The sequence below is a fragment of the Oncorhynchus masou genome, chromosome 22, assembly GCF_036934945.1.
Source record: "Oncorhynchus masou masou isolate Uvic2021 chromosome 22, UVic_Omas_1.1, whole genome shotgun sequence".
Lineage (NCBI taxonomy): Eukaryota > Metazoa > Chordata > Actinopteri > Salmoniformes > Salmonidae > Oncorhynchus > Oncorhynchus masou.
In genome coordinates, this window is record NC_088233.1 from 17,406,426 (window position 1) to 17,427,718 (window position 21,293).

Sequence of the window (21,293 nt, forward strand, 5' to 3'; positions counted from 1 at the left end):
CAGCACTGGTCTCTCCACAGCACTAGTCTCTCCACAGCACTAGTCTCTCCAGAGCACTAGTCTCTCCACAGCACTAGTCTCTCTACAGCACTGGTCTCTCTATAGCACTGGTCTCTCCACAGCACTAGTCTCTCCACAGCACTAGTCTCTCCACAGCACTAGTCTCTCCACAGCACTAGTCTCTCCAGAGCACTAGTTTCTCCAGAGCACTAGTCTCTCCACAGCACTAGTCTCTCCAGAGCACTAGTCTCTCCACAGCACTAGTCTCTCTACTGCACAGCACTAGTCTCTCTACAGCACTAGTGTCTCTACAGCACTAGTGTCTCTACAGCACTAGTCTCTCTACAGCACAAGTCTCTCTACAGCACAAGTCTCTCCACAGCACAAGTCTCTCTACAGCACTAGTCACTCTACAGCACTAGTCACTCTACAGCACTAGTCTCTCTACAGCACTAGTCTCTCCAGAGCACTAGTCTCTCTGCAGCACTAGTCTCTCTACAGCACTAGTCTCTCTACAGCACAAGTCTCTCCACAGCACAAGTCTCTCCACAGCACTAGTCACTCTACAGCACTAGTCACTCTACAGCACTAGTCACTCTACAGCACTAGTCTCTCTACAGCACTAGTCTCTCCAGAGCACTAGTCTCTCTGCAGCACTAGTCTCTCTACAGCACTCGTCTCTCTACAGCACAGCACTTGTCTCTCTACAGCACTAGTCTCTCTACAGCACAAGTCTCTCCACAGCACAAGTCTCTCTACAGCACTAGTCACTCTACAGCACTAGTCACTCTACAGCACAAGTCTCTCCACAGCACAAGTCTCTCTACAGCACTAGTCACTCTACAGCACTAGTCACTCTACAGCACTAGTCACTCTACAGCACTAGTCTCTCTACAGCACTAGTCTCTCCAGAGCACTAGTCTCTCTGCAGCACTAGTCTCTCTACAGCACTAGTCTCTCTACAGCACAAGTCTCTCCACAGCACAAGTCTCTCTACAGCACTAGTCACTCTACAGCACTAGTCACTCTACAGCACTAGTCACTCTACAGCACTAGTCTCTCTACAGCACTAGTCTCTCCAGAGCACTAGTCTCTCTGCAGCACTAGTCTCTCTACAGCACTCGTCTCTCCACAGCACTAGTCTCTCTACAGCACTAGTCTCTCTACAGCACAGCACTTGTCTCTCTTCAGCACAAGTCTCTCTTCAGCACTAGTCTCTCCACAGCACTAGTCTCTCCACAGCACTAGTCTCTCTACAGCACTAGTCTCTCCACAGCACTAGTCTCTCTACAGCACTAGTCTCTCTCCAGAGCACTAGTCTCTCCAGAGCACTAGTCTCTCCAGAGCACTAGTCTCTCCACAGCACTAGTCTCTCCACAGCACTAGTCACTCTACAGCACTAGTCACTCTACAGCACTAGTCTCTCCACAGCACTAGTCTCTCTACTGCACAGCACTAGTCTCTCTACTGCACAGCACTAGTCTCTCTACAGCACTAGTGTCTCTACAGCACTAGTGTCTCTACAGCACTAGTCTCTCTGCAGCACTAGTCTCTCCACAGCACTAGTCACTCTACAGCACTAGTCACTCTACAGCACTAGTCACTCTACATCACTAGTCTCTCTACAGCACTAGTCTCTCCAGAGCACTAGTCTCTCTGCAGCACTAGTCTCTCTACACCACTAGTCTCTCTACAGCACTAGTCTCTCTACAGCACTAGTCTCTCTACAGCACTAGTCTCTCTACAGCACTAGTCACTCTACAGCACTAGTCTCTCTACAGCACTAGTCTCTCCAGAGCACTAGTCTCTCTGCAGCACTAGTCTCTCTACACCACCAGTCTCTCTACAGCACTAGTCACTCTATTCAATTTTATTTGGAACGGCAAGCCAGATAAAATTAAAAGGGCTTATTTATGTAACATATGATTTTGGAGGGCAGAAATGATTAAATATTAATGCATTAGACCTCTCACTAAAGGCATCAGTCATACAAAAGTTATACTTAAATCCAAACTGGTTCTGTCGTGAATTGGTATGAATGTCTCATCCTATGTTCAAGAAGGGCCTTTCCCCCTTTATTCAGATGACACCTGCTCACTTTCTGTTGTTTGAAAAGGAAATCATCTCCAAAATATCTTTATTTTTTAAACAAGCCTTAGAAAGTTGGTTGCAATTTCAGTTTAATCCACCTGAAAAGACAGAACAAATAATACAACAAATATTGTGGTTAAATTCAAATATACATATTGATTAAAAAAAAAAAATTCTATGAAATGTTTAAAAAAGGTATCATTTTTGTGAATGATATCATAAATAGGACTGGTGGAGTTGTGTCACACATGCAGCTAACCCAGACATATGGAAATGTCTGCTCGACCCAAAATTACAACCAATTAATTGCAGCATTACCACAAAAAATGGAAGAGGCAAGTAGAAGGGGAAAGTATGTCGACCCTGTATTAAAGAACATAAATGGTTAAAGAAAAGTGATAAATAAAAACATTTACCAATTTCATTTAAGGACCAAAGAACTGACAGCTGTGCCATATAAATTGCAAAATAGTTGGGAAGAGATTTTCGATCTACCCATTCTTTGGCACGTAGTTTATGAATTGATACGCAAAACAAAGCCGGATGCAAAACTTCACATTTTTAAATTTAAATTACTATACAGAATTCTTGCCACTAATAGAATGTTATACACTGCTCAAAAAAATAAAGGGAACACTAAAATAACACATCCTAGATCTGAATTAATGAAATATTCTTATTAAATACTAAGTCAAAATGAGGCTCAGTAGTGTGTGTGGCCTCCACGTGCCTGTATGACCTCCCTACAACGCCTGGGCATGCTCCTGGACAGTCTGTGGTGCAACGTGGCGTTGGTGGATGGAGAGAGACATGATGTCCCAGATGTGCTCAATTGGATTCAGGTCTGGGGAACGGGCAGGCCAGTCCATAGCATCAATGCCTTCCTCTTGCAGCAACTGCTGACACACTCCAGCCACATGAGGTCTAGCATTGTCTTGCATTAGGAGGAACCCAGGGCAAACCGCACCAGCATATGGTCTCACAAGGGGTCTGAGGATCTCATCTCTGTACCTAATGGTAGTCAGACTACCTCTGACGAGCACATGGAGGGCTGTGCGGCCCCCCAAAGAAATGCCACCCCACACCATGACTGACCCACCGCCAAACCGGTCATGCTGGAGGATGTTGCAGGCAGCAGAACGTTCTCCACGGCGTCTCCAGACTCTGTCACGTCTGTCACGTGCTCAGTGTGAACCTGCTTTCATCTGTGAAGAGCACAGGGCGCCAGTGGCGAATTTGCCAATCTTGGTGTTCTCTGGCAAATGCCAAACGTCCTGCACGGTGTTGGGCTGTAAGCACAACCCCCACCTGTGGACGTCGGGGCCCTCATACCACCCTCATGTAGTCTGTTTCTGACCGTTTGAGCAGACACATGCACTTTTGTGGCCTGCTGGAGGTCATTTTGCAGGGCTCTGGCAGTGCTCCTCCTGCTCCTCCTTGCACAAAGGCGGAGGTAGCGGTCCTGCTGCTGGGTTGTTGCCCTCCTACGGCCTCCTCCACGTCTCCTGATGTACTGGCCTGTCTCCTGGTAGCGCCTCCATGCTCTGGACCCTACGCTGACAGACACAGAAAACCTTCTTGCCACAGCTTGCATTGATGTGCCATCCTGGATGAGCTGCACTACCTGAGCCACTTGTGTGGGTTGTAGACTCCGTCTCATGCTACCACTAGAGTGAAAGCACCGCCAGCATTCAAAAGTGACCAAAACATCAGCCAGGAAACATAGGAACTGAGAAGTGGTCTGTGGTCACCACCTGCAGAACCACTACTTTATTTGGGGTGTCTTGCTAATTGCCTATAATTTCCACCTGTTGTCTATTTCATTTGAACAACAGCATGTGAAATGTATTGTCAATCAGTGTTGCTTCCGAAGTGGATAGTTTGATTTCACAGAAGTGTGATTGACTTGGAGTTACATTGTTTAAGTGTTCCCTTTTATTTTTTTGAGCAGTGTATATATGGGGGATACTGTAACGGCAGATTTCCTCCTCGTCTGAAGAGGAGTAAGGATCGGAACAAGATGCGGCGTGGTAAGTGTTCATGACGAATTTAATTTAAAAGACACTGAACACTATGAGACACAAAACAATAAATGTGAACATTAACCAAACCGAAACAGTACCATGTGGCGACAAACACACACACACGGAAACAAACACCCACAAACCAACAGTGAAACCCAGGCTACCAAAGTATGATTCTCAATCAGAGACAACTAACGACACCTGCCTCTGATTGAGAACCATACTAGTCCGAAACAGAAACCAAACATAGAAACACAAAACATAGACTGCCCACCCCAACTCACGCCCTGATCATACTAAATAAAGACAAACCATAGACTGCCCACCCAACTCACGCCCTGACCATACTAAATAAAGACAAAACATAGAATACCCACCAACTCACGCCCTGACCATACTAAATAAAGACAAAACATAGAATACCCACCAACTCACGCCCTGACCATACTAAATAAAGACAAACCATAGACTGCCCACCCAACTCACGCCCTGACCATACTAAATAAAGACAAAACATAGAATACCCACCAACTCACGCCCTGACCATACTAAATAAAGACAAACCATAGACTGCCCACCCAACTCACGCCCTGACCATACTAAATAAAGACAAAACATAGAATACCCACCAACTCACGCCCTGACCATACTAAATAAAGACAAAACATAGAATACCCACCAACTCACGCCCTGACCATACTAAATAAAGACAAAACATAGAATACCCACCAACTCACGCCCTGACCATACTAAATAAAGACAAAACATAGAATACCCACCAACTCACGCCCTGACCATACTAAATAAAGACAAAACAAAGGAAATAAAGGTCAGAATGTGACAGATACAATCTTCCCAGCTCTGCAGATTCTGCTGTGAGGAGGCAGAGTCATTAGATCATTTATGTTGGTATTGTCCATATGTAGCTCGTTTTTGGTCACAGGTCCAGGAATGGCTGAAGAATTGCAACATTTCCCTAGAACTAACGCTACAGACAGCAGTACTGGGTGATTTGAAAAGCAATAGTCAATCAATCAATAATATAATAATTATTTTAACAAAAATGTTTATTTTTCATTTACAATCTGTAGAAGCTATGAGAATAGAAAGGTTCAAGTCGTTTGTGAAGCATCACAGCACAGTTGGAAAATATATGGCAACTAGAAATCCAAAATGGATGATGTTGAGAGATAGATAGGAGAGGTTGAATGGAGCTGAAGGGTGGGACTAATAGCAAGATAAAACATGTAGAACATACGGGGTCTGTAAAATGTATATATGTTCAGAACTTTTGTGAAATAGCACAGTTACACATATAAATCAAACTGGATGGACATCAGAAATAGAGGAAGGACTAAAAACAAACAAAATATAACTATTGGAAAATAGACTGTGAATGTAAAATGTGTATAACATGTATAAATTGAAAGTAAAAGCCGAAGTGTTTATTAGTTTACTCCAATTGGGGGATCGGCGGTAGGGTTTGCAGGGAATAATAATAAAGGTATATTCTTTAAAAAAGTATGTATGTCTATATAGGTATGTGTATGTATATATGTGTATATATATGCATGTGTGTATGGATATATATATATTTACCCCAAAAATATATGGGGGATTGGAAATGATGCAGACAATTACATTGATGGAACCAATATTCTTTCCGCAATATTTAGCTGATCCACCCCTTTAAACAATTTTTTAAACAAAAATCATGACTGGTTGCATCACTGCCTGCCAACTGCTCGGCCTCAGACAGCAAGGCCCTACAGAGGGTAGTGCGAAAGACCCAGTACATCACTGGGGCCAAGCTTCCTGCCATCCAGGACCTCTCTACCAGGCGGTGTCAGAGGAAGGCCTTAAAAATTGTCAAAGACTCCAGCTACCCTAGTCATAGACTGTTCTCTCTGCTACTGCACGGCAAGCGGTACCGGAGCACCAAGTCTAGGTCCATGAGGCTTCTAAACAGCTTCTACCCCCAAGCCATAAGACATCCTGAACATCTAGTCAAATGGCTACCAGACCATTTGCTTTGCCCCCCCCCCCCCTCTCCACACCACTGCCACTCTCTGTTGTCATTAATGCATAGTCACTTTAATTAACTCTACCGACATGTACATACTACCTCAACTAACCGATGCCCCTGAACATTGACTCTGTACTGGCACCCCCCTGTATATATTGTTCTTTTTTACTACTGTTCTTTAATTACTTGTTACTTTTATCTCTTATTCTTATCCATATTTTTTGAAACTGCACTGTCGGTTAGGGGCTCGTAAGTAAGCATTTCACTGTATTGTTGTATTCAGCACATGTGACTTATTCAATTTGATTTGATTTGATCACGGTCTCTGGGTATACAGTAAGTGTATAATGCTGCCATGAAATCGCCATTGAGGAAGACTTAAGAAGGTGTGTTTTGTTTAGTAGACATACCAGGGTTTGAAATTCAATTTCAAGGTAGAACATGTTATTGCAGTCCTGGGGTGACTGTCAACAGTAGAGTTAATTTAGTGGCTTGTACAAGCCTGCTTATTGTTGTTGGGAGTTGTTGGGTAGTGGAATGGAGCTAGGGCAGGTCAAGAGGTGGAACCACTGAAGCCAAAGTGGGCAGCATGCAGCCATAGTAAACCACTCCTAACAATATTTTATAGAAAGAGAGGAGTACTACCTACAATAACACTGTCGGGGCTGGTCACCATAAAGCTAAAGTGCAACAGAAACATTCAAGGCCGTTTAGAGTAGGCGGTAACCCTGTTGCTTACTATACTGTACAGTCGTCATGCATTCTTAGAAAAGGAGATAATATTTCAGTCATTTTGGTTTTGGCTCTTACTCTTTCTGCCTACAGTATTCCTTTAAGAGGCATCAAACAGCCACTGGCTGATGGGAAGATAGAGGGGATAAGGGAAATTCCATTGTAGCTTTGCCTGAGAAAGATGCCTCTATAGTTCCCATAGCAAATGGTTTGAGCTCTCTGTCCATGTGTGTACGGTACACTACAGCTCTAGGTGCCCTGTTAAAGAGAGCTGTATTCATTCATCCACACCGTGGCAAAACACTCTGCAATGGAAATCCGCAATGAGCGTTTCTTATTGGAATAGTTTAGGCAGTCCCTGTTTCAGTCCCGTTTCGTCCGTTTGGTGCCTAGTGAACACGGTCCTATTCTCTGTAGCCTGTGTAACATCACTTAACAGGAAGGGAAGTGGTCATTTGTCTGTGTCACAGAGAACAGGGCTGGCTCACCTCTGCCTTGGCTTGTGTTTACAGTCAGTGTAATGACTCTAATCACTGCTAGAAATCTCCATATGGACTCTGGCAGGATTCAGGAAGTGCTGTAACCAATCACTTTCATCTTCTGGACATCTAACAGCACAGCAGGAAGCTGTTATAGATTGAAGCTTTGGTGCATTGTTTAACTTAACCATGTTCAACATCAATGGGGTACCTAGAAGGGAAAAGTAAGTAATAAGTTAAGACTTGATGAAATATGACACTGACATGCACTCACCTCACGCCTCTCCTCTCAACACCCGGTTCTCAGGGGAAATGGAAAGAGAGCCTGTGACTCAACTTCCTATTTTAGATCTTCCATCTTAACTCCTCCTCCACATTACCTGGACTGGTTGAACAGCGCAGAAGAGAACCTCCCCCGACAGTTTATTTTCTCTACAGTACCAGAAAGAAAGAAACGCCACTCTTTTACGCCTGTTCAGTAGGTTACTACCTCATAGAAGGGCAGGACACACTACATTGTGTTTTCAGAGAGTTCAAGCAGTAATGGACAGTGAGTGGGTATGGACATGCATTACCTCCTAGAAAGTCAGCGAAACTTCTTTCTGAGTGGACTGCCCTTTCAAATTACTTCAGAGAAACAGGTTTTTGTATGTGTGCTGCCAGTACAGTCTGAGGCAGTGGCCCCCAGGATCAGGCAGCGCTATTAAAGACAGGATTATCTGAAGCCGTACAGGGAGACAAAACCCCACAAAACCCCCGCAAGCTCAGCGTTGCTGACAAGTCACAGTATGTATTTTCTCCTGCTGTGACAGACCCTTAGACGATCACATGGGGCATTCATACAGCTCCAAGTCTTAAGTCAAGACCATGTTGTCAAGTCATCTCTGGAGGAGATCACCCAACCTCAACCCAATTGAGATGGTTTGGGATGAGTTGGACCACAGAGTGCAGTAAAAGCAGCCAACAAGTGCTATAATGTAGAAAATAGTAAAACTAAAGAGAAATAAGTAGGCATCCAAACTTTTGACTGATACTGTATGTCTACAACTATAGCACCAGTTAGAAACCATGTTTGAAATGGAGTCACCTTCCAGCCGGCAGTCGTCTGGGCTTTGGGTGCAGCCTGTAATACTGTATCTGACATGGTATGAAGCTCAGACAACAGTGCAGTGCAGTAGAAAAAGTGTGTTCCCATATCAGGAGTCAAACCTGGGCCGCCTAGGTGTAAACAGAATCCTAACCGCTAGACCAGGGATCCCAACTAGTGGCCTGCGGGCTGAATTTGGCATGCGGGTGATTTTATTTATTCTAAAAGAACAAAAAATCGATATTTTTATTTTATTTTTATTGTTGGACATAAAAGACTGTAAAAACACCAGCAAACCCGCTCAAAGTAATTTAAATTGATTACATTTGTTCCAAAGTATTCCCACGCATATTAGATGTATGTGATCGTATACAAGTGTAGTCTACAAACGATTTGTAAATATGTTTTGGCACCGTGACCATCCGCTAAAGAAAAAATCGTCCCGTTGTTGAATCTAGTTGATGATCCCTGTGCTAGACCATATGGAAAGATATTACAAAACACAAGACTTGTCTTATTTCTTCTCTTTTATGCGGTCAGTGCAGGTGAATCGTTGATTGGTTAAGTTGTTTAGCCTGTTCAGTAAGTCTTCCTTCCCCTCCGCCCATTCTTGACTCCTCTTTTGTCTGTGTGTTTTTGCAGGTTAACCTTCGCTCCCCGGTGAACAATGAGAGCTATCAGGAGCGTCTGATTCACCTAGAAGGGGACAAAGAGTCTCTGGTTCTCCAGGTAAGGTGCTCCTGCCCTACCGTGTCTCTTGCAGGATCAGAGTTTTGCATTTAGAGAGGGGGGGCTAGAGAGAATACCTGACCCCTTTTTTATTGTTTACTTCACCTTTGTTTATTATCTATTTCACTTGCTCTGGCATTGTAAGCATATGTGTCCCATGCCAATAAAGCCAATTGAATTGAATGAGAGAGGGAGAGAAAGAAGCCTTGCTGTTAAATGAAGAGAGAAGTATATCAGAGAAATGTGAGACTGTCCAGGGCAGGCAGTGAGGCTAGAGGCTGTGTGTAGCACAGGAGCTCAGTCACACAGTACACCCCTAGTTTCCTGTTTTTCCCAAACAAACGTGTCTGGACAATGCCTCTGTCTTTGGTTGTACTGTGATTTGTCATGATGCTCCATGCTTTTTTACATTTGTGTAATTGGTAGCTTCTACATCTGTAATCAAGGCTAGACATATTTTCTCTCTTCCTACAGTAGTACCTCCTCGGGCTCTGTCATGTCTTGTCTGCCTCAACATGTGCTACTCATAACTATCTTTATCTCAGCCTTGTGCCAAACTACTGTAGCCCTTTCTTTTGCACATGCCAGCACATTCCTCAAGCCCCTCTGACAAATGCTGCTGATTGGCCAACGGGCCTGTGCCGGTTGACTGATAAAATGATTGGCTGCTACCTCCCCCAAGGTGCTTTAGCTTTACTGCTTTACTGCTTCGCTTTCCTTTTTACCTGCTTCCCTGTGGGCTGGCCAGAGTTGTGGGCTGGCCAGAGTTGTGGGCTGGCCAGAGTTGTGGGCTGGCCAGAGTTGTGGGCTGGCCAGAGTTGTAAGCTGCCCAGAGTTGTGGGCTGCCCAGAGTTGTTGGCTGACCCACCAAGACAAAGAAAGAGGTAAAGTTTACTCAGCTCAGTTTTTGTAATTCAGTGAACCATGTCAAGTCAAGTGCAGGTTAGGTTATCTTTCATGATATTTCACATTGGCTGTTGACATAGTTCTACTCCGGCTGAGGAATGAAGTGAAACTACCTGTGTGTTGTCAGAGGAATTAGTACTATTAGCATACAGGTAGTTCCGGAGCAGGTGAGAGGAGCTATTTGTCAATGTGAGTGACTGAGTGAGGTGTCCTTTCTGTGGGTTGTAGGTGAGCGTGCTCACAGACCAGGTGGAGGCCCAAGGAGAGAAGATCCGAGACCTGGAGAGCTCTCTGGAGGAGCACCACCACAAACTCAACTCCACTGAGGAAATGCTACAGCAGGTCAGAGAGAGACACTACCACTACTTTATCTGTGCTCAGCGTATTAGCATGGAAAGCTAAATATTGATGTTGTCAACCTCTACTTGTTTCCTGGATAAACATAGTCCTGTTTTAGTCTTAGAGGAATTAAGTTGACTGTATTTTGTAAATGTGTGATTTATAGCACGTTTAAAGACTACAATATGCTGTATCTTAGTGACAAATGGAACCAACAACCTGTCTCCTTTCGTGGGCAGTAGGTGTGTGGTAAATTAGTAACAAGAGGTGTGGTTTCATGCATGACATTCTTACTAACATAAGATACTGACGCTTCCTGTGAGTGACTCACCTCGATTGCACAAAGTTTGTCACTCAGCAGATGGAGGGATAGCTTTCACAGTTCACTATCTTTCGATCTTACAAGCTGACTGACTCCATGGCATTATAAGAGCAGAGATATTTATGATAGTGGCCTCCACTAATGGCAGATTGCATAATCTTACATTTTGAGAAGACTTTCTTTAGCTGTGTGTACCAGGACAGGCTGCTAAGCATGCTTTGGATCAAAAGTGGACTGGTCTTGTCTCTGCCTTAAACACCAGTAGGTATGAAGAAGGCAAAGTAAGTCAGTCAGTGCACCATGTTTGTTGTGGAAATGTAGGGAGGGAGACAGGGTGAGAGTTTTACAGTTTGTACTCTGACTTTAAGAGATGGGAGTGAGGGGGTGTGAGAGCGAGGATCCCTTGAGCTACATCTGCTTACACCTCTTCTCAGGCTGTTACGCGCATTCCAAACACTGGAACGCAAAGCTACCCAATTTATGAATCAAAAAGCCCTCTGTCTTGTTTGTTTCGTCTCATCCAGCCATTTAGTTCACCATAAATATCAGTAATAAAAAAAGATTAAACTTTAAAGTGAATTAATTTTTTATAATTTTTATCAGCCTCAAATGCCAAGCAGATTGTGTTGCTTTGATTTTGTTGCCTTTGTACATAGGCACAGGTCTAGGGGGAAACCTTTCTTCCACCTGAGAAATACCATTTCCTGTTATTACATTATCTCACAAGGTCATGCAGAAAACCCTAGTATTAGACAATGTCTGGTTAAAAACACAGGTCTATTTTCACATTGTTTGGCCGCATTGGAGTTTTGATGATATCTGTTTGAACAATGATCATGATTACATGCACAGTAATAATTCGATATGAAACTGAATATGACAGGAAGCAGATTATTAGTCTGTTTATCTAAATCAGCATACGGTCAAAGTCGAAGTAAGCATACACTGATTAAACACCTGGTTTTCTGATCTACCTTTCAAATTATTAGGACAGGTAAACACCTTCATCATCGTTCCAGCAGTGTATTTGATCTACGCATGTGCTAGCACCAGCCGAGAGCCTCCCTCTTTAGCACGAGTGAAGTGAGTTGGGAACAACTGTATGTATGCGTCTTGGAAGTCATTTTCACATACAATCTTTATATGAATCAAATATGCTTCACAAAAATAACATGGTCGCTGTGGAAGAATGTTTATTTTGATTGGTGATTTTCTGCATTTATCAGAGTGATATTGGGAAGCCTGATTTCAGGTGTGTTCATCTGATTGTCCACAATAATCACATTATTGTGTGCATGCAACCATACTCATTGTGTGTGGTGTGATTAGGTTAATGTATAGAGGAATGTTTCACTGCTGTTCTGAACATGGAATGGAGAGTCTCAGGAGAATGCTTCTCAGTATCTGCTGCCAGTTCCAGTAAAAGCTAATGTATGAGTGTGTTGGGCAGATTCTTTCACCATTAGACTCATCAGATCTATACTTACTCAGAGCCACATGCCCCTGAGAGATGCCAGTGAGAGATGCCAGTGAGGGATGCCAGTATCAAACAGTGTCTTCTTTCTATGTGCCTCAATCACAGACAGACACACACACACACACACACACCATACACATCTCTCCGTATAAGTATATAAGCACCCATTCATAAAACAGTTTGTGTCATCGCTGTTGGGCACATGTGGGATCACCACTAGTTTCCTTCTGCTTGGTTTACTGAAGCAGCACCGTACTGTTCTCCATTCTTACCTAGGATGAATACCACCCATAGATATACATTACATTGTGTTCTATTTCATTTCTATATTCCCCCTGCCAGAATGTCATAGTGACTACATCCTCATTCGGAGAGAGGAATTATTCACCCAATACTGTGCACATGGCTCCACACCAACCATGACAACAAACACACACACACTAAGAAGGATTGTTTGCTGTTAGGGCCAGTCAAGTCCATGTTTGATAGCTTGACCTACCATACAGCCAGAGCCAGCCTCCTTCCTTCTCCCTGTGTCTTGCTTGACCAAGCAGGGGAATGTACAGTTAGTGGTGCCTTACCCTGGCCCAGTGGTAACCCATATATGTTTGATCTGTTTAGCCAACTCCTATGGCCGTTATTATGTCAAACAAACTGTATGTTCTTGGTTATAAGGCACAAACATATCTGAGACCAGGCTAGTGGCACCTTGGGTCTGCTGAGAGTTCTGACAGGCTGGCACACCTCTGGCTGTGGCCCAGGGAAAGGAGGAGGTCCTGTTTCAGAGGGACTTGGCCCCCGGTCTCTCATTGGCCTGATCAGTCTGTCTGACTCTGAAAGCCTGAGGGGCATGTTAGGGCACCTAGTCAGGCTAGTCAGCCACAGTGCTCATTCTGGGAGCCTATAGCAGTACAACAGAGTCCAAGCCTAGATAAACGGATAGTTCTAGTTCCTACATTGGGTAAACAGATAGTTCTATTTCACTTGCTTTGTAAACATCAGTTTCCCATGCCAATAAAGCCCATTGAATTGAATTGAATAGGTGGGTATCAGTAGGCCACAGCCCGCATGTGTTCCAGTACATAATTAGTTCAGAAGAAGGATTTCAACAGGCTTAGTTAGCTGCAGAATCAGCTGATAGGCCTTCACAGAAAATTACGTAAAATTTCTTCTAAATGCTCGGCTGATCCTGCTCGAAGTAATGTCGGTGTTGGGTTGGGTCACAGGGCGCCATAACTTATTTAACATATTTCCTTTTCAATGTTTTTCATCTGGTGGTGTGGAGTTGTTATTTTCCATGTGATGTCACTTATATTTAGAATAGCTTATTGCAGATCATTAGGCCTATGTATAGTTGCCTTGGTAAGGGACACCCAGTTCAGATGATGTGATGCAAAGTTATTTTGATGACATGTGATAGTGAATCTTAGTCTGTAGTGGAGGGAGTAAGTAGTATCCCCTGCTGGAACAGGAACCGAAATCAGCCTCTAGTGACGAGGGGTGTTGGGATATCCAAAGGGCCTTAGGGAAGTGTGTTTACTGTGTGTGAAACCTACAGTCACGGCTCACACACCCACCTGCTCCACACCCACACACACACACACACTCTGATTCTCTCCACAGTGACAGTCTATGTCCATAGTTTTAACTGTTTCTCACTTAGGATTCTGTCTCTCACTTGTTCTTGATCTCTCTCTCTCTCTCTCATGTCTGATTCAGACAGAGGATATCAAAATAAGGACACGTAGCATATATAAATACACAGTTGAAGTCGGAAGTTTACATACACCTTAGCCAAATACATTTAAGCTCAGTTTTTACACAATTCCTGACATTTAATCTGGTTCATCCTTGGGAGCAATTTCCAAATGCCTGAAGGTACCATGGTCACCTGTACAAACAATAGTTTGCATGTATAAACACCATGGGACCACACAGCCGTCATACCGCTCAGGAAGGAGACGGGTTCTGTCTCCTAGAGATGAACGTACTTTGGTGCGAAAAGTGCAAATAAATCCCAGAACAACAGTAACGGACCTTGTGAAGATGCTGGAGGAAACAGGTACAAAAATATCTATATCCACAATAAAACAAGTCCTATATCAACATAACCTGAAAGGCCGCTCAGAAAGGAAGAAGTTACTGCTCCAAAACCGGCATAAAAAAGCCAGACTACGTTTTACAACTGCACATGGTGACAAAGATCGTACTTTTTTGAGAAATGTCCTCTGGTCTGATGAAACAAAAATAGAACTATTTGGCCATAATGACCATCGTTATGTTTGGAGGAAAAGGGGAAGCTTACAAGCCGAAGAACACCATCCCAACCGTGAAGCACGGGGGTGGCAGCATCATGTTGTGGGGGTGCTTTGCTGCAGGAGGGACTGGTGCACTTCACAAAATAGATGGCATTATGAGGGAGAAAATTATGTGGATATATTGAAGCAACATCTCAAGACATCAGTCAGGAAGTTAAAGCTTGGTCGCATATGGGTGTTCCAAATGAACAATGACCCCAAGCATACTTCCAAAGTTGTGGAAAAATGGCTTAAGGACAACAAAGTCAAGGTATTGGAGTGGCCATCACAAAGCCCTGACCTCAATCCTATAGAACATTTGTGGGCAGAACTGAAAAAGCGTGTGCGCGCAAGGAGGCCTACAAACTTGACTCAGTTGCACCAGCTCTGTCAGGAGGGATGGGCCAAAATTCACCCAACTTATTGTGGGAAGCCTGTGGAAGGCTACCTGAAACGTTTGACCCAAGTTAATCAATTTAAAGGCAATGCTACCAAATACTAATTAAGTGTATGTAATCTTCTGAATGTGATGAAATAAATAAAAGCTGAAATAAATCCTTCTTTCTACTATTATTCTGACATTTCACATTCTTAAAATAAAGTGGTTATCTAAGACAGGGCATTTTTACTCGGATTAAATATCAGAAATTGTGACAAACTGAGTTTAAATGTATGTAAACTTCCAACTTCAACTATATATATATATATATATATGAACATTATTTGGTATATATAAAAATATATCGGAGCAGGACACTGGTTCCCTGGCTGAACTTTTGGTTTGGGGGAACTTTTTGCCCAGTTGTGCAGCAACTGACTTTGTACTGCGCTCTGGTCAGTGGATGCGTTGTGTGTGTGTAGGGGAGTGTTAATGTGTCTCTGTGGCTGTGTGCTGCACAGGAGCTGCTGAGCCGAAACTCGTTGGAGACCCAGAAACTAGATCTGATGGATGAGGTTTCCTACCTGAAACTGAAGCTGGTCGGCATGGACGAGAAACAGAACCACAACGACAGCAGCAAGGACCAGCAGAACAAAGCTGAGGTACAGTACTATAGTGCAGGCTGGCATGATTGGAGAGAATCACACACTGGGCTGGTTAACCGTAAAACTTAGCTTAAACTTGACTTAAACTGAAAATGAAAAGCATTTCAAAAGCACTTCACTCAGGGCTTTGTATGGTGGCACCATTAACCCACAGCTGTTAGCAAGAGTCCCCCAAAGCCGTTTTCTAGTTTGAACAGTACTGGAGTGCCAAGTGAAAAACAACATAATTCCATCAGTAGCGAGTGTGGTCTCAGTGTGGTCTCAGTGTGGTCTCAGTGTGGTCTCAGTGTGGTCTTTCAGTGTGGTCTTTCAGTGTGGTCTTTCAGTGTGGTCTCTCAGTGTGGTCTTTCAGTGTGGTCTTCTCAGTGTGGTCTCGGTGTGGTCTTTCAGTGCCTTTACCAGCTTCATGACCCACCTGTTGTTCTCTTTGAGGCTGGCTGGGTAGAAACCACACGTGGATTGTTCATTTGATGCTGCACAGACCACAATGTGCTATAATGTGTCAGCAGGCCTATGTAGAGCTGTCAGATACTTCAGGAGAAACATGGACTTGGCACGAAGAAAATTATATCTCTATAACCTTGAGAATAGCAATTCACAAGTAGCCTCACTTTCAGTCTTAGAAGAGTCACATGGCTGGAGAAAAAAATACTACAGGAGTAGTGAATGAAAGATTTAAGTTAAAATGGCATAAACATGTAGGTCTGTAGGTTCACTTTGACACATTTATATGACCGCTCCAAACCTATAGGTTTATAGTAAAGAGAAACAGGGGATCTCCAGAGCCTGGGGCACCCCAACGGGACACCCCAAGAAGATCAAACACTCCCCCCAGACAGACAGGTGCCCCCCCAGACAGACAGGTGCCCCCCCCAGACAGACAGGTGCCCCTCCAAACAGACAGGTGCCCCCCCAGACAAGCTGTAAGGTTCCCCTCACAGGAGCACCTCCTCTGTAGGTCTGTCAAAGCCCTGGTCATCCACTGACTGGTCACCATTTTATAACTTCATTAGGAACTGTCATGACCAGACCACCAGCTCTCAGTGGATTTCTGCTCTAGTGTATTAGGCTAATAATGGACATAAGTCTTCCAGTTACTGTGAACAGTTACAATAATATTACAAGTACAATTGTAACTGTTCACAGTAACTGAACGACGTATGTCCATTATAAGAGCTTATACAACTGTTTGATTGCTGATATTAGTTAATCATATTAGTTCTTCTGACTGTATCCAGAGCTAAGTCAGACACATCCATGTGCTTGCTGGATTCCACCTAATGCTATGTGTTGCGTCATCCCTCTGGAGAAGGGTTAGGCATGACCACATGCAGTCAGCTCAACTCCAATAACCTGACCAACTACTCCAAACACCCCAGTCCAGTTCACCAGCATCAGCACCTCCGCCTCGCCTCTCCTCAATGAGCCTTTTGTGCTGCTTTGTTCAGTGTATTACACCCAGCTGCTCTCAAATGGCACTGTAGCATACCAATGTAAGACCTTGAAAAATAGGGGAGGGGAGGAGAGGAGGAGAGTCAGACTTTTTCTGTGACGTTGGCAGTGTTTTATCTCTCTGTCTGTGTCTGTCTGTCTGTCACCAAAGCCTCAGCCCAGTAACATCCCCCAGTCTGTCTGTCACCAGAGCCTCAGCCCAGTAACATTCCCCAGTCTGTCTGTCACCAGAGCCTCAGCCCAGTAACATCCCCCAGTCTGTCTGTCACCAGAGCCTCAGCCCAGTAACATCCCCCAGTCTGTCTGTCACCAGAGCCTCAGCCCAGTAACATTCCCCAGTCTGTCTGTCACCAGAGCCTCAGCCCAGTAACATTCCCCAGTCTGTCTGTCACCAGAGCCTCAGCCCAGTAACATCCCCCAGTCTGTCTGTCACCAGAGCCTCAGCCCAGTAACATTCCCCAGTCTGTCTGTCACCAGAGCCTCAGCCCAGTAACATTCCCCAGTCTGTCTGTCACCAGAGCCTCAGCCCAGTAACATCCCCCAGTCTGTCTGTCACCAGAGCCTCAGCCCAGTAACATTCCCCAGTCTGTCTGTCACCAGAGCCTCAGCCCAGTAACATTCCCCAGTCTGTCTGTCACCAGAGCCTCAGCCCAGTAACATTCCCCAGTCTGTCTGTCACCAGAGGATCTGGCCTTGTGTTAAATGAACATGATTTAGTGTTGTGAATGTCCACTGAGGCCCAGGGAACCCAAACTCCCCGGCTGCCCCAAAAGGTGATTTAGAGTCTGATATGCAGGGCTGGAAATGACCAGAGACACAGAATCTCGACGGGGCCTGAACTAGAGCCGCTGACAGACAGTGGGGCAGATGAGAAATGGCAGCGTGCAGACGTGCAGGCTGTGTTCCAGACATTCTGGTGAGCAATCAACTGCTGAGCGCAAAAATATGCTAGAGACATTTGCACAGCAGTTCGGACGTGAGGGGCACATCGATGTGAAATGAAATCGCTATCTGATTCAGAATCTTGCCATAACATGAGCAAATGTCTGTAACTGTTGGTAACAGTGACATTATGCAGAGTTGTCTTGGGGACAGAATATCAAGTATATTGACAGAGGGGGAAGCTTGTGGGTTTACCATGTAATGTACACAGCCTGTCAGGTCATGTGTCTCTGACCTCGTCCCATAAATCCATGATATCCGGGCAGAGCGGGACTCCACGCCGGTTGCGGTGCCATGGTAACCAGTCTGCATTGGTTTCATCCACAAACACTAGGCTAGGCTTCATGCACCATGGGGAAATGGCAGAAATTCACTTGGAACATCCCACTCCCCTCGACTACCAAGCTCAGAGCATACAGCTATACATAGAGGAAGAATGTGTATCATCAGCTGTACTGTTAGTGTAACATCAACTGGGACTTTCATATGAAACTTCCTCTGTCCACAAGCCAGGCATTTCTGTCAACGTATCCAAGATTAGGACATTAAACCACCAACCTACCCCCTCCTTTCACAGGGAATGGACTTGCCCACTTTTTCTACTCTAGTGGAAGATTCCAAAACCATAAAATCAATGTTTGTTACCGTTTAACTTGTTGGTATCAAACATACACTTCAGTTTAATTCTAGTTGACCAAAATGTTAATAATCTAGTTTAGGAATCTACTTGCTGTCCTTAATCTTCGAAGCCTTCCAATTCCTCAGGGAAGTAAAGGTATCTTCTGGCCAGCAACCAGATAAGCCAGTCTTTACGTTTGCACTTTGAGAATTTGCAAAGTAACTCAGGAACTTTGTTTACGCTGTCTGGCAGTGTGACAGTTTAACTGTACAGATCTGCTCCAAGAGATCCCTTTAACCTCATCGTAGTAATTACATGGCTGTGTGTTTGACTTTATACACCCATCAGCAACGGGTGTGGCTGAAACAGCTGAATCCATTTATTTAAAGTGTGTCCACATACTTTTGGTAATATATATAGATAGATGTAGATAGCAGAAGTGGTTATTACTACGATGAGGGTAAAGGGACGTCTTGGAGCAGATTTGTACAGTGCCATGTTTGACACGTTGACAGTTTAACTGTGTCAAACATGGCACTGTACAGATCTGCTCCAAGAGGTCCGTTTACCCTCATCGTAGTAATAACCACTTCTGCTATCTATCTACGTAAAAAAAGAAATCAAACACACAGCCATGTAATCTCCATCACAAACATTGACTTGGCAGAGCTTAGTGACTTTCAACATTGTACCGTCATAGGATATTACCTTTCCAACAAGTCAGTTCATCAAATTCCTGCCCTGGTAGAGCTGCCCCAGTCAACTGTACGTGCTGTTATTGTGAAGTGGAAACGTCTAGGAGCAACAACGGCTCAGCCTCGAAGTGGTAGGCCACACAAGCTCACAGAATGGGACCACCCAGTGCTGAAGCGCGCAGCACGTAAAAATCGCCTGTCCTCGGTTGCAACACTCACTACCGAGTTACAAACGGCCTCTAGAAGCAACATCAACACAATAACTGTTTGTTGAGAGCTTTGGTTTCAATGGACGAGCAGCCACACACAAGCCTAAGATCGCCATACGCAATGCCAAGCGCTGCCTGGAGTGCTGTAAAGCTTGCCGTCTTTGGACTCTGGAGCTGTGGAAATGCGTTCTCTGGAGTGATGATTCACGCTTCACCATCTGACAGTGCGACGGATGAATCTGGGTTTGGCGGATGCCAGGAGAACGCTGCCCAAAGGCATAGTGCCAGCTGTGAAGTTTGGTAGAGGAGGAATAATGGTCTGGGGCTGTTTTTCATGGTTCGGGCTAGGCTCCTTAGTTCCAGGGAAGGGAAATCTTAACGCCACAGCATACAATGACATTCTAGACGATTCTGTGCCTCCAACTTTGTGGCAGCAGTTTGGGGAAGTCCATTTCCTTTATTGGCATGACTATACCCCCGTGCATAAAGCAAGGTCCATACAAAAATGGTTTGTCGAGATTGATGTGGAAGAATTTGACTGGCCAGCGCAAAGCCCTGACCTCAACCCCATCGAACATCTTTGGGATGAATTGGAACACCGATTGAGAGCCAGGCCTAGTTGTCCAATATCAGTGCCTGACCTCACTAATTCTATTGTAGCTGAATGTAAGCTAGTCCCCGCAGCAATGCCCCATCATCTAGTGGAAAGCCTTTCCAGAAGAGTGGAGGCTGTTATAGCAGTAAAGGGGGATCAATCCCATATTAATGCATAGAATTTTGGAATATGATGTTCGACGAGCAGGTGTCCACATACTTTTGGTCATGTAGTGTATATATACTGCATTTATACAATGTGTATACATACAGTACCAGTCAGAGTTTGGATACACCTACTCATTCAGACATTTTTCTTTATTTTTACTAAAACTATGAAATCACCACAGTAACCAAAAAGGAACCAAAAAAGTAAACAAATCCAAATATATTTTAGATTTTAGATTCTTCAAAAGAGCCACCCTTTGCCTTGATGACAGCTTTGTACACTCTTGGCATTCTCTCAACCAGCTTCACCTGTAATGCTTTTCCAACAGTCTTAAAGGAGTTCCCACATATGCTGAGCTTTGGCTGCTTTTCCTTCACTCTGCAGTCCAACTCATCCCAAACCATCTCAGTTGGGTTGAGGTCGGTGGAGGCCAGGTCATCTGATGCAGCACTCCATCACTCTCTTTCTTGGTCAAATAGCCCTTACACAGCCTGGATGTGTGTTGGGTCATTATCCTTTTGAAAAACAAATGATAGTCCCACTAAGCGCAAACCAGATGGGATGGCGTATCACTACAGAATGCTGTGGTAGGCATGCTGGTTAAGTGTGCCTTGAATTCTAAATGAATCACAGACAGTGTCACCAGAAAAGCACCCCCACACCATCACACCTCCTTCTCCATGCTTCATGGTGAGAACCACACATGCTGAGATCATCCATTCACCTAGTCTGTGTCTCACAAAGACACTGCGGTTGGAACCAAAAATCTCAAATTTGGATTAATCAGACCAAAGGACAGATTTCCACCAGTCTAATGTCCATTGCTCGTGTTTCTTGGCCCAAGCAAGTCTCTTCTTATTATTGGTGTCCTTTAGTAGTGGTTTCTTTGCAGCAATTCGACCATGAAGGCCTGATTCATGCAGTCTCCTCTGAACATCCTCATATGTTGGGATGTGTCTGTTACTTGAACTCTGTGAAGCATTTATTTGGGCCACAATCTGAGATGCAATTAACTCTAATGAACTTATTCTCTGCAGCAGAGTTAACTCTGGGTCTTCCT

The 21,293-nt window shown here is 44.3% G+C and overlaps 1 protein-coding gene across 13 annotated transcripts in view; it reads left to right on the forward strand.

Moving 5' to 3' along the window:
* The window catches only part of ppfibp2b (PPFIA binding protein 2b), a 97,626-nt gene that overhangs the window by 49,376 nt on the left and 26,957 nt on the right, over window positions 1-21,293 (forward strand). For 12 of the 13 annotated variants that reach the window (XR_010450890.1, XM_064929438.1, XM_064929439.1 and 9 more), the window contains exons 4-6: window positions 9,082-9,168; window positions 10,303-10,416; window positions 15,410-15,550. Coding sequence is in view for 12 of the 13 variants with exons in the window: in XM_064929438.1 (XP_064785510.1) it covers window positions 9,082-9,168; window positions 10,303-10,416; window positions 15,410-15,550 (342 nt within the window). In the remaining variant the exon portion in view is untranslated. Of the gene's footprint in view, window positions 1-9,081; window positions 9,169-9,926; window positions 10,053-10,302; window positions 10,417-15,409; window positions 15,551-21,293 lie in introns of those variants that run through there. The other variant, XM_064929446.1, reaches the window with a different exon arrangement.